The 12,932-nt window shown below is 43.6% G+C and overlaps 1 protein-coding gene across 5 annotated transcripts in view; it reads right to left on the bottom strand.

The window, feature by feature from the left end:
- Window positions 1-1,045: 1,045 nt before the first annotated feature.
- Window positions 1,046-12,932, bottom strand: part of LOC135464711 (titin-like) — a 110,321-nt gene continuing 98,434 nt past the window's right edge. For 3 of the 5 annotated variants that reach the window (XM_064742218.1, XM_064742219.1, XM_064742220.1), the window contains one exon: window positions 1,047-12,709. In XM_064742218.1, the coding sequence (XP_064598288.1) occupies window positions 1,079-12,709 (11,631 nt within the window). In that variant the 3' untranslated portion in view covers window positions 1,047-1,078. Of the gene's footprint in view, window positions 12,710-12,932 lie in introns of all 5 variants that reach the window. The other 2 variants (XM_064742215.1, XM_064742216.1) reach the window with 1 other exon arrangement.

Genomic DNA, 12,932 nt, shown 5'->3' with positions numbered 1-12,932 from the left:
AGTCTCTTCGTCTACAGAATGTTCAGGTTTTCCGACTGTATTTCCTTTGTTTGTTCTGTTACTTCCTTGTCACCAAAATCCGGACTCGTCTTGTCTTCTCTGTCTTCGGATTTACGTTCTTCGGAATGGGTTGGCGATTGATCTTCCCGATTTTTTCTTCATCTGAAGAACTGCTACCAAATTCCTCTGTGATCTGAATGGTTTTGTGATACGTTGTTATTGTTTCAGTCTGCCCAGGAGCAATTTCTATCTCGATTGTTTCTTTCGGTTGTTCTGGAACCAATCTGAAATTGTTCTTTAAACATTGACGGTCCTTCTGGCTGCAATATCCCGGATACCTCCAGACTTTCATCGGAAGTCACCGTTACTTCAGATTTTCCAGGCGTAACCTCCATTTCCACAATTCCAAACTCTGGTTGTAAATCAGAGATTCTGAAATGCTCCTGGGATTTCATCTGAATTTCTGAAGGTGGACACCGGGCACATCAGTTGTTCTGGGTGCAATTTCAATGCTTCTTCAAATCGGTCTGGTCCAACAATATACGGCACGTCCTCTGGTTTTGGAGAAGTTCTCTCTCATCTATGTCTGTAGATATTTCGTCAGATGTTGTTTCGGGTATGACAGATTCTTCAGAAACATCGACAGGAATATCAGGCCTGTCTTCATCAACACTTGTATCTATGGGTTTGTCATCTTTTGAAATCACCTTTTCTGTCGGTGACAATTTCTTGGATTGTGGTATCTTCGTCGTCAAAAAACCATTTCCTGACGTCTGGTTTTCTGTCTTCAGCGAGGTCCTCTTCATCTGATGAAGCACCGCTTAGTTCTTCTGTGACTTCTAGTGTTTCATGGTAAGTTGTAATGGTTTTCAACTTTGCCAGGGGCAATTTTCTATCTCGATTGATTCTCTGGGCTGCTCTGGAACAATTTCAAACTTCTTTGGCTTCGTTTCGTCATCGTCAAAAGTCACCTTTTTCCACTTCTTGGTTTTGTGGTCCTCGGGCCTTTCCTTCATCCGATGAGGCATCGCTTAGTTCTTCTGTGATGTCCAGTGTTTCATGGTACGTCGTAATCGTTTCAACTTTTCCAGGAGGAAATCTCTATTTCCATCATATCTTTAGGCTGTTCTGAAACAGATTGTGGAAAAGATATTGCTTTTCTGAATGTTTCACATGCTTCGGTAACTTTCATTGTCTTTGTCCCTGTCTTGATAATTGTTGCTCTTGACACTTCTATCGTCTCAGAGTATGTTGAGACTTCTTTTAATGTGAACACATGTTCATCACCTTCATCTGGCAGGGTATGCAAAACTTCAATCTCTTCTGTAAAAGTCTGGCTGGAAGGTACACCCTGTTCGTCCAGTGGAACAGTTTTAACATCAGTCTCTTCGTCTACAGAATGTTCAGGTTTTTCCGACTGTATTTCTTTTGTTTGTTCTGTTACTTCCTTGTCACCAAAATCCGGACTCGTCTTGTCTTCCCTGTCTTCGGATTTACGTTCTTCGGAATGGGTTGGCGATTGATCTTTCCCGATTTTTTCTTCATCTGAAGAACTGCTACCAAATTCCTCTGTGATCTGAATGGTTTCGTGATACGTTGTTATTGTTTCAGTCTGCCCAGGAGCAATTTCTATCTCGATTGTTTCTTTCGGTTGTTCTGGGACAATCTGAAATTGTTCTTTAAACATTGATGGTCCTTCTGGCTGCAATATCCCGGATACCTCCAGACTTTCATCGGAAGTCACCGTTACTTCAGATTTTCCAGGCGTAACCTCCACTTCCACAATTCCAAACTCTGGTTGTAAATCAGAGATTCTGAAATGCTCCTGGGATTTCATCTGAATTTCTGAAGGTGACACGGGCACATCAGTCGTTCTGGGAGCAATTTCAATGCTTTCTTCAAATCGGTCTGGTCCAACAATATACGGCACGTCCTCTGGTTTTGGAGAAGTTTCTCTCTCATCTATGTCTGTAGATATTTCGTCAGATGTTGTTTCGGGTATGACAGATTCTTCAGAAACATCGACAGGAATATCAGGCCTGTCTTCATCAACACTTGTATCTATGGGTTTGTCATCTTTTGAAATCACCTTTTCTGTCGGTGACAATTTCTTGGATTGTGTATCTTCGTCGTCAAAAACCATTTCCTGGACGTCTGGTTTTCTGTCTTCAGCGAGGTCCTCTTCATCTGATGAAGCACCGCTTAGTTCTTCTGTGACTTCTAGTGTTTCATGGTAAGTTGTAATGGTTTCAACTTTGCCAGGGGCAATTTCTATCTCGATTGATTCTCTGGGCTGCTCTGGAACAATTTCAAACTTCTTTGGCTTCGTTTCGTCATCGTCAAAAGTCACCTTTTCCACTTCTGGTTTTGTGTCCTCGGGCCTTTCTTCATCCGACGCGGCATCGCTTAGTTCTTCTGTGATGTCCAGTGTTTCATGGTACGTCGTAATCGTTTCAACTTTTCCAGGAGAAATCTCTATTTCCATCATATCTTTAGGCTGCTCTGAAACAGATTGTGGAAAGGATATTGCTTTCCTGAACGTTTCACACGCTTCAGTAACTTTCATTGTCTTTGTCCCTGTCTTGATAATTGTTGCTCTTGACACTTCAATCGTCTCAGAGTATGTTGAGACTTCTTTTAATGTGAACACATGTTCATCACCTTCATCTGGCAGGGTACGCAAAACTTCAATCTCTTCTGTAAAAGTCTGGCTGGAAGGTACATCCTGTTCGTCCAGTGGAACAGTTTTAACATCAGTCTCTTCGTCTACAGAATGTTCAGGTTTTTCCGACTGTATTTCCTTTGTTTGTTCTGTTACTTCCTTGTCACCGAAATCCGAACTCGTCTTGTCTTCCCTGTCTTCGGATTTACGTTCTTCGGAATGGGTTGGCGATTGATCTTTCCCGATTTTTTCTTCATCTGAAGAACTGCTACCAAATTCCTCTGTGATCTGAATGGTTTCGTGATACGTTGTTATTGTTTCAGTATGCCCAGGAGCAATTTCTATCTCGATTGTTTCTTTCGGTTGCTCTGGAACAATCTGAAATTGTTCTTTAAACACTGACGGTCCTTCTGGCTGCAATATCCCGGATACCTCCAGACTTTCATCGGAAGTTACCGTTACTTTAGATTTTCCAGGCGTAACCTCCATTTCCACAATTCCAAACTCTGGTTGTAAATCAGAGATTCTGAAATGCTCCTGGGATTTCATCTGAATTTCTGAAGGTGACACGGGCACATCAGTCGTTCTGGGAGCAATTTCAATGCTTTCTTCAAATCGGTCTGGTCCAACAATATACGGCATGTCCTCTGGTTTCAGAGAAGTTTCTCTCTCATCTATGTCTGTAGATATTTCGTCAGATGTTGTTTCGGGTATGACAGATTCTTCAGAAACATCGACAGGAATATCAGGCCTGTCTTCATCAACACTTGTATCTATGGGTTTGTCATCTTTTGAAATCACCTTTTCTGTCGGTGACAATTTCTTGGATTGTGTATCTTCGTCGTCAAAAACCATTTCCTGGACGTCTGGTTTTCTGTCTTCAGCGAGGTCCTCTTCATCTGATGAAGCACCGCTTAGTTCTTCTGTGACTTCTAGTGTTTCATGGTAAGTTGTAATGGTTTCAACTTTGCCAGGGGCAATTTCTATCTCGATTGATTCTCTGGGCTGCTTTGGAACAATTTCAAACTTCTTTGGCTTCGTTTCGTCATCGGTCACTTTTTCCACTTCTGGTTTTGTGTCCCCGGGCCTTTCTTCATCCGATGAGGCATCGCTTAGTTCTTCTGTGATGTCCAGTGTTTCATGGTACGTCGTAATCGTTTCAACTTTTCCAGGAGAAATCTCTATTTCGATCATATCTTTAGGCTGCTCTGAAACAGATTGTGGAAAGGATATTGCTTTTCTGAATGTTTCACACGCTTCGGTAACTTTCATTGTCTTTGTCCCTGTCTTGATAATTGTTGCTCTTGACACTTCAATCGTCTCAGAGTATGTTGAGACTTCTTTTAATGTGAACACATGTTCATCACCTTCATCTGGCAGGGTACGCAAAACTTCAATCTCTTCTGTAAAAGTCTGACTGGAAGGTACATCCTGTTCGTCCAGTGGAACAGTTTTAACATCAGTCTCTTCGTCTACAGAATGTTCAGGTTTTTCCCACTGTATTTCCTTTGTTTGTTCTGTTACTTCCTTGTCACCAAAATCCGGACTCGTCTTGTCTTCTCTGTCTTTGGATTCACGTTCTTCGGAATGGGTTGGCGATTGATCTTTCCCGATTTTTTCTTCATCTGAAGAACTGCTACCAAATTCCTCTGTGATCTGAATGGTTTCGTGATACGTTGTTATTGTTTCAGTCTGCCCAGGAGCAATTTCTATCTCGATTGTTTCTTTTGGTTGTTCTGGAACAATCTGAAATTGTTCTTTAAACATTGACGGTCCTTCTGGCTGCAATATCCCAGATACCTCCAGGCTTTCATTGGAAGTCATCGTTACTTCAGATTTTCCAGGTGTAACCTCCATTTCCACAATTCCAAACTCTGGTTGTAAATCAGAGATTCTGAAATGCTCCTGGGATTTCATCTGAATTTCTGAAGGTGACACGGGCACATCAGTCGTTCTGGGTGCAATTTCAATGCTTTCTTCAAATCGGTCTGGTCCAACAATATACGGCACGTCCTCTGGTTTTGGAGAAGTTTCTCTCTCATCTATGTCTGTAGATATTTCGTCAGATGTTGTTTCGGGTATGACAGATTCTTCAGAAACATCGACAGGAATATCAGGCCTGTCTTCATCAACACTTGTATCTATGGGTTTGTCATCTTTTGAAATCACCTTTTCTGTCGGTGACAATTTCTTGGATTGTGTATCTTCGTCGTCAAATACCATTTCCTGGACATCTGGTTTTCTGTCTTCAGCGAGGTCCTCTTCATCTGACGAAGCACCGCTTAGTTCTTCTGTGACTTCTAGTGTTTCATGGTAAGTTGTAATGGTTTCAACTTTGCCAGGGGCAATTTCTATCTCGATTGATTCTCTGGGCTGCTCTGGTACAATTTCAAACTGTTCTTTAAACACTGATGGGCCTTCTGGTTGTAATGTCCCGGATATCTCTAGACGTTCATCGTAACTCACTGTTACCTCAGATTTTCCTGGAATTAGTTCCATTTCTACAACTCCAAAGTCTGGACGTGTGTCAGACACTCTTAAGTGTTCCTGAGAAACCATCTGAGTGTCTAACAAAGTCGCTGGAGAGCTCGGTGTTTTGGGCGCTATTTCAATGCTTTCTTCAAAACGCTCTTGTTGAACAATGGAAGACAAGTCTTCAGGTTGAAAGGTTTTTTCATCGTCCATATCCTTTTCATGATCGCCTGGGCTACTCTTTATCGGTACTGGTCGAATATCTTCATCAAACGCAGTTTCAACAATTTCCTCTGTGATCTCAAGAGTTTCATGATACGTTGTGATGGTTTCAATCTTTCCAGGAGCAATTTCTATTTCATATGTATCCTTAGGCTTGACTGGTAAAAGCACCAATTTCTCCTGGAAAGTGGACGGACCCTCTGGTTCTGAAGTTGGCGATATTTCTAAGCTTTGATCGTGGGTAATAACAAGCTCAGATTTTCCTGGTGTAACCTCTACTTCAATGACCCCGAAGTCTGGACGTACATCGGAATCTTTTACCACGTCCTCAGGCACAACACTAGTGTCGGAAGGCAAGATCTTTTTATCTGTCGATTTAGGTCCAATTTCAATGCTTTCTTCAAAGCTTTCTCGCTGAACAACATCTCGCAAGTCATCTGTGAGGTCTTGTGCAGGAAGTTTGTCTTTTTCTAGTGGAAGTTCTGCATCTACATCGGCAGGAATCAGTTTTACTGGCTGTGTTTCTTCATCCACTAAGCTCTTTTTTCTCTCTTCAGGTACTACGGAGCTTTCTTCATCTGAAACATCTATGATCTCTTCTGTTATCTCAACTGTTTCGTGGTAGGTAGTGATTTTTTCTATTTCACCCGGGGATATTTCAATTTCGAATGTATCTTTGGGTTGAACAGGCATGATCACCAAATTTTCCCTGAATGTAGACGGAAGACCTGGTTGCGAAGCTGTGGATATCTCTAAATTTTCGTCATGTGTGACAACAAGTTGAGCTTCCCCTGGTCGAAGCTTCATTTCAACAACTCCGAGGTCCGGGCCCATGTCAGATACACTGAACTCTTCTTTCGAGACAATTCCATCAGAAGTAGGACAGATCTGAGTATCTGTGGATTTAGGTGCAATTTCAATAGTTTCTTCATACTGTTCTCGTTCAAAAATAGACGGTGTGTCGTCCGGTTTCGCGAAAATTTCGTGAACAGGTACTGGGCTTTCCTCTTTTTCTTCCTGTTTGTCTTCCAGATCTTCATCACCCTGAAAAATATCCTTATCTAAGCTCGTTTTCCGCTCATGCGGTCTACTTTCTACAGGAACACCTGAAATGTCTTTGTCCCAAGTAGCCGGTGTGATTTCTTCTGTAATCTCAATAGTTTCATGGTAAGTAGTGATTGTTTCGATTTTACCAGGTGCTATTTCTATTTCATACGTGTCCTTGGGCTGAACTGGCATGAGCACAAATTCCTCCTTGAATGAAGAAGGACCCTCTGTTGGAGAAGCAGAGATGTCCAAAATTTCGTCGTGTTTGACGACGACTTCGGCTTCCCCAGAGGTAACCTCCATTTCAATGACCCCTAAATCCAGCCTTGTATCGGGTACTCTTAGCTGTTCTTCGGACGTAAATGTTTCAATATCTCCAGCTTTCGGCGCAATTTCAACGCTTTCTTCAAACTTCTGTCTTTCCTCACATACTGTTTTAGCTATTGTGTCATCAGTCACATCGACTTTATCTTTCACTGGGAATTTCTGAACTTCAAGATCACCAGGAGTTGGCGCCATTTCAACTTCTTCTTTAAATGTTTCCTCCTCTTGAACTTGAGGAATCTCGTCTGGTGTTTCCTCAACGATTGTTTTAGTTTCCGTATCATCTGTGACGCCAATATCCTCTTTCAACGTCAGCTCTTTTTCAACTTCAGAGGAAATTTCAACTTCAACATCACCAGGGCTTGGCGTAATTTCAAGCTCTTCTTTAAATGTTTCTTCTTCTCCAACTTGAGGAATGTCTTCTGGAGTTTCCTCTGTGATTGTTTTAGTTTCCGTATCATCTGTGACACCATCATCCTCCTTTAACGTCAGCTGTCTTTCCACATCAGAAGAAATCTCAACTTCAACATCACCAGGGCTTGGTGCAATTTCAAGCTCTTCTTTAAATGTTTCTTCTTCTCCAACTTGAGGAATGTCTTCTGGAGTTTCCTCTGTGATTGTTTTAGTTTCCGTATCATCTGTGACACCAACATCCTCTTTCAACGTCAGCTGTCTTTCCACTTCAGAAGAAATCTCAACTTCAACATCACCAGGGCTTGGTGCAATTTCAAGCTCCTCTTTAAATGTTTCTTCTTCTCCAACTTGAGGAATGTCCTCTGGGGTTTCCTCTGTGATTGTTTTAGTTTCCGTATCATCTGTGACACCAACATCCTCTTTCAACGTCAGCTGTCTTTCCACATCAGAAGAAATCTCAACTTCAACATCACCAGGGCTTGGTGCAATTTCAAGCTCTTCTTTAAATGTTTCTTCTTCTCCAACTTGAGGAATGTCTTCTGGGGTTTCCTCTGTGATTGTTTTAGTTTCCGTATCATCTGTGACACCAACATCCTCTTTCAACGTCAGCTGTCTTTCCACATCAGAAGAAATCTCAACTTCAACATCACCAGGGCTTGGTGCAATTTCAAGCTCCTCTTTAAATGTTTCTTCTTCTCCAGCTTGAGGAATGTCCTCTGGGGTTTCCTCTGTGATTGTTTTAGTTTCCGTATCATCTGTGACACCAATATCCTCTTTCAACGTCAGCTGTCTTTCCACATCAGAAGAAATCTCAACTTCAACATCACCAGGGCTTGGTGCAATTTCAAGCTCCTCTTTAAATGTTTCTTCTTCTCCAACTTGAGGAATGTCCTCTGGGGTTTCCTCTGTGATTGTTTTAGTTTCCGTATCATCTGTGACACCAACATCCTTTTTCAACGTCAGCTGTCTTTCCACTTCAGAAGAAATCTCAACTTCAACATCACCAGGGCTTGGTGCAATTTCAAGCTCTTCTGTAAATGTTTCTTCTTCTCCAGCTTGAGGAATGTCTTCTGGAGTTTCCTCTGTGATTGTTTTAGTTTCCGTATCATCTGTGACACCAACATCCTCTTTCAACGTCAGCTGTCTTTCCACTTCAGAAGAAATCTCAACTTCAACATCACCAGGGCTTGGTGCAATTTCAAGCTCTTCTTTAAATGTTTCTTCTTCTCCAACTTGAGGAATGTCTTCTGGGGTTTCCTCTGTGATTGTTTTAGTTTCCGTATCATCTGTGACACCGACATCTTCTTTCAATGACAGTTGTTTTTCGACTTCGGAAGAAATTTCAGCTTCAACATCACCCGGGGTTGGTGCAATTTCAAGCTCCTCTTTAAATGTTTCTTCTTCTCCAGCTTGAGGAATGTCTTCTGGGCTTTCCTCAGTAATTGTTTTAGTTTCCGTATCATCTGTGACACCGACATCTTCTTTCAATGACAGTTGTTTTTCGACTTCGGAAGAAATTTCGGCTTCAACATCACCAGGGGTTGGTGCAATTTCAAGCTCCTCTTTAAATGTTTCTTCTTCTCCAGCTTGAGGAATGTCTTCTGGGCTTTCCTCAGTAATTGTTTTAGTTTCCGTATCATCTGTGACACCAACATCTTCTTTCAATGAAAGTTGTTTTTCGACTTCGGAAGAAATTTCAGCTTCAACAACACCTGGAGTTGGTGCAATTTCAAGCTTCTCTTTAAATGTTTCTTCTTCTGCAACTTGAGGAATGTCTTCTGGGGTTTCCTCTGTGATTGTTTTGGTTTCCGTATCATCTGTGACACCAACATCCTCTTTTAACGTCAGCTGTCTTTCCGCATCGGAGGAAATCTCAACTTCAACATCACCAGGGCTTGGTGCAATTTCAATCTCTTCTTTGAATGTCTTTTCTCCGACGACTTCAACGTCTTCAGTGACTTCTTCATGTGCTTCCCCAGTGACTTCTTCGGGTGCTTTTTCAGTGACTTCTTTGGGTACTTCCTCCTCAGTGACTTCCGGTGCTTCCTTCTCAGTGGCTACTTGTTCAAGTGCCTTTTCAGTGACTACTTTCGGAACTTCCTGTGTGACTTCTTCAGGTGATTCCTCAATGACTTCTCCAGATGTTTTCTCCTCTGTGAGTTCTTCAGGTGATGTCCCGGTCACTCCAGGTTCTTCCTCGGTGATTTCTTCAGGTGCTTCCTCGGTGATTTCTTCGGGTGCTTCCTCGGTGATTTTTTGTCTTTCCTCAGTGATTTCAGGAACTTTCTCTTCCGCAAATTCTTCAAGACCTTCCTCTCCTTCAATTACTTCAGAAACTTTTCCCAGCTCTTTAGTGACTTCTTCCAAAACATCGTATAAAACTGTTTGTGACAAATGGTGAGCAAATTTCTCAGTTTGATCTTTACCAATTGAGATCAAATTTTCAAGCGTTTGTGTAGATACTTCCTCTTCTATAATGACTTCAGGGGATTCCTCTCCTTCAGTGACTTCAGGGGCTTCCTCTCCTTGAGTCACTTCATGAGCTTTCGCTGCTGTGATTTCGGGAACTTCCTCTTCTGTGACCTCGGGAACTTCCTCTCCTGTGACTTCGAGAGCTTCCTCTTCTGTGACATCGGGGGCTTCCTCTGGTGTGACTTCGGGAATTTCCTCTTCTGTAATTTCAGAAGCTTCCTCTCTTGTTATCTCAGGAACTTCCTCCTCCGTGACTTTGGGAACTTCCTCTTCTGTGACTTCGGGAGCTTCCTCTTCTGTGACTTCGGGAGCTTCTCCTGTGACTTTCAAAGCTTCCTCCGTGACTTTGGGAACTTCCTCTTCTGTGACCTCGGGAACTTCCTCTCCGGTGACTTCAGGAGCTTCCTCTCTTGTGACTTTGAGAGCTTCCTCTCCTGTGACTTTGACAGCTTTCTCCGTGACTTCGAGAGCTTCCTCTTCTGTGACCTCGGGGGCTTCCTCTTCTGTGACTTCGGGAGCTTCCTCTCGTACGACTTCAGGGACTTCCTCTCCTGTGACTTCGACAGCTTCCTCTCCTGTAACTTCGGGAGTTTCCTCTGCTGTGATTTCGGGAGCTTCCTCTCCTGTGACTTCGGGAGCTTCCTCCGTGACTTCGAGAGCTTCCTCTTCTGTGACCTCGGGAACTTCCTCCGCTGTGAACTCGGGAGCTTCCTCTCCTCTGACTTCGAGAGCTTTCTCTGCTCTGACTTCGGGAGCTTCCTCTTCTGTAATTTCAGAAGCTTCCTCTCTTGTTATCTCGGGAACTTCCTTCTCCGTGACTTCGGGAACTTCCTCTTCTGTGACTTCGGGAGCTTCCTCTTCTGTGACTTCGGGAGCTTCCTCTTCTGTGACTTCGGGAGCTTGCTCTCCTTTAACTTTGAAAGCTTCCTCCGTGACTTCGGGAACTTCCTCTTCTGTGACCTCTGGAACTTCCTCACTTGTGACTTCGGGAGCTTCCTCTCTTGTGACTTCGAGAGCTTCCTTTCCTGTGACTTCGACAGCTTCCTCCGTGACTTCGAGAACTTCCTCTTCTGTGACCTCGGGGGCTTCCTCTTCTGTGACTTCGGGAGCTTCCTCTCGTGCGACTTCATGAGGTTCCTCTCTTGTAACTTCGAAAGCTTCCTCTCCTGTAACTTCGGGAGTTTCCTCTGCTGTGATTTCGGGAGCTTCCTCTGCTGTGACTTCGACAGCTTCTTCCGTGACTTCGAGAGCTTCCTCTTCTGTGACCTCGGGAACTTCCTCTCCTGTGACTTCGAGAGCTTCCTCTTCTGTGACATCGGGGGCTTCCTCTGGTGTGACTTCGGGAATTTCCTCTTCTGTAATTTCGTGAGCTTCCTCTGTTTTGACTTCGACAGCTTCTTCCGTGACTTTGAGAGCTTCCTCTTCTGTGACCTCGGGAACTTCTTCTGCTGTGACCTCGGGAGCTTCCTCTCCAGTGACTTCGGGAGCTTCCTCTCTTGTGACTTTGACAGCTTTCTCCGTGACTTCAAGAACTTCCTCTTCTGTGACCTCGGGGGCTTCCTCTTCTGTGACTTCGACAGCTTCCTCTCCTGTAACTTCGAGAGTTTCCTCTGCTGTGATTTCGGGAGCTTCCTCTGCTTTGACTTCGAGAGCTTCCTTATCTGTGACCTCGGGGGCTTCCCCTTCTCTGACTTCAGGAGCTTCCTTTCTTGTGACATCAAGAGCTTCCTCCGTGACTTCGACAGCTTCCTCTTCTCTGACTTGTAGAGCTTCCTCTCCTGTGACTTCGGGAGCTTCCTCTCCTGTGATTTTGAGAGCTTCCTCTTCGGTGACTTCGAGAGCTTCCTCCCCTGTGACTTCGGGAGCTTCCTGTCTTGTGATTTGGAGAGCTTCCTCTGCTGTGACTTTGAGAGCTTCCTCCGTGACTTTGAAGACTTCCTCTTCTGTGACCTCGGGAGCTTCCTCTCCGGTGACTTCGGGAGCTTCCTCTGCTGTGACTTCGAGAGCTTCCTCTGCTGTAACTTCGGGAGCTTCCTCTTCTGTGACTTCAGGGGCTTCCTCTTCGGTGACTTCAGGAGTTTCCTCTTCTGTGACTTCAGGAGCTTCATCTTGTTTAGGACCTTTTCCTCTGGCGATTTCATCAAGAACCTCTTCCTGTCCTTCAGTCACTTCTTCATGGACCTCTTCTTTGACGACACCTTCAGACGTCTCTTTTTCAACACCTTGGGAAATCAGGCCAATTACATCACTGATTTCCTCAGGCTGTTGTTTTCCCTCTGAAATGTGAATTTCAAGAAGACTTTTTAATGACAATGGTGTTTCCTGTGGCTGTTCAAAGACCATGGATAAAATTGTTTTTGACAAATCATCGGCAAATTTCTCAATCTCATTTCTCTCAATTGAGGTCAAATCTTCAAGGGATTTTTCACTGACTTCTAATGCGCTCTTCTGCGTTTCTGTCATTGACTGCTGTTCAATTTCCCAACCACTTTGAAATATTTCGTCCCCTGCTTTTTTCACTTCAATTTTAGTTTCAGATATTTGGTCTGGAACTTCTTCATCAGGCTTTTCTTCTGTCCTCTCCAAATCAATTTCTCCCTCTGCCTGGGCATCTGCAAAATCCTCATCAGTTGAGCTTTCCGTTTTCATTTCTTCCTCTGTTGAAATTTCCTCTTCGCTTCCGCTTGACAGTTTTCTCTCTATGTCTTTCTCCTCTTCTGTTTGAACAGGTTTTTCCTCACAGACTTCCTTTTCCACCTCGAAACCATCTTCCTCTCTTTCGTCAGAAATTTCTATCACCTCAGTAACCTGTTCCTCCTTTGAAACCGTGTCCTCAGAAACTTCCGTTGGTGACTCAAGCGGACTTCCTTCAACAGGGATTTCAATTTCAATCTGCTTAATGATTGGTAACTCAGACACGGAGTCAGCCGGTTTGTTGTCCACTTCTTGAGGAATTTCAGAGGGAGGAATATCTCTGGTTTCCTCAGAATGAGAAATTTCTTGCTTTTCCTCAGTGCTGTATTCAGTCAGATCAGTCAGACTCTGAAGATCGGATTCCTCTTGATCTGCCGGTTTTGTTTCAACTTGTATTTCATCCTTTAAGAAAGCAACGAGATCTTGGTCATTGTGTAAGTGTAAGTGGACAAGACCAATGATCCATGCACGGAGCATATTGAGACAGCCAGGCAGGCAGCCAGCCAACGCACGAGACGCGCAACAAAAAAAACACCGCCATGATGAATCGCGAAATGAAGATACAGATAGCATGCGCGAGAACTTTTTTGCCGCACACACGAGGAATGGAGGGATGGGAGAGGGA

This window comes from Liolophura sinensis, chromosome 4, assembly GCF_032854445.1.
Source record: "Liolophura sinensis isolate JHLJ2023 chromosome 4, CUHK_Ljap_v2, whole genome shotgun sequence".
NCBI classification, from domain to species: domain Eukaryota; kingdom Metazoa; phylum Mollusca; class Polyplacophora; order Chitonida; family Chitonidae; genus Liolophura; species Liolophura sinensis.
This window is presented reverse-complemented; position numbering and strand designations above follow the sequence as displayed.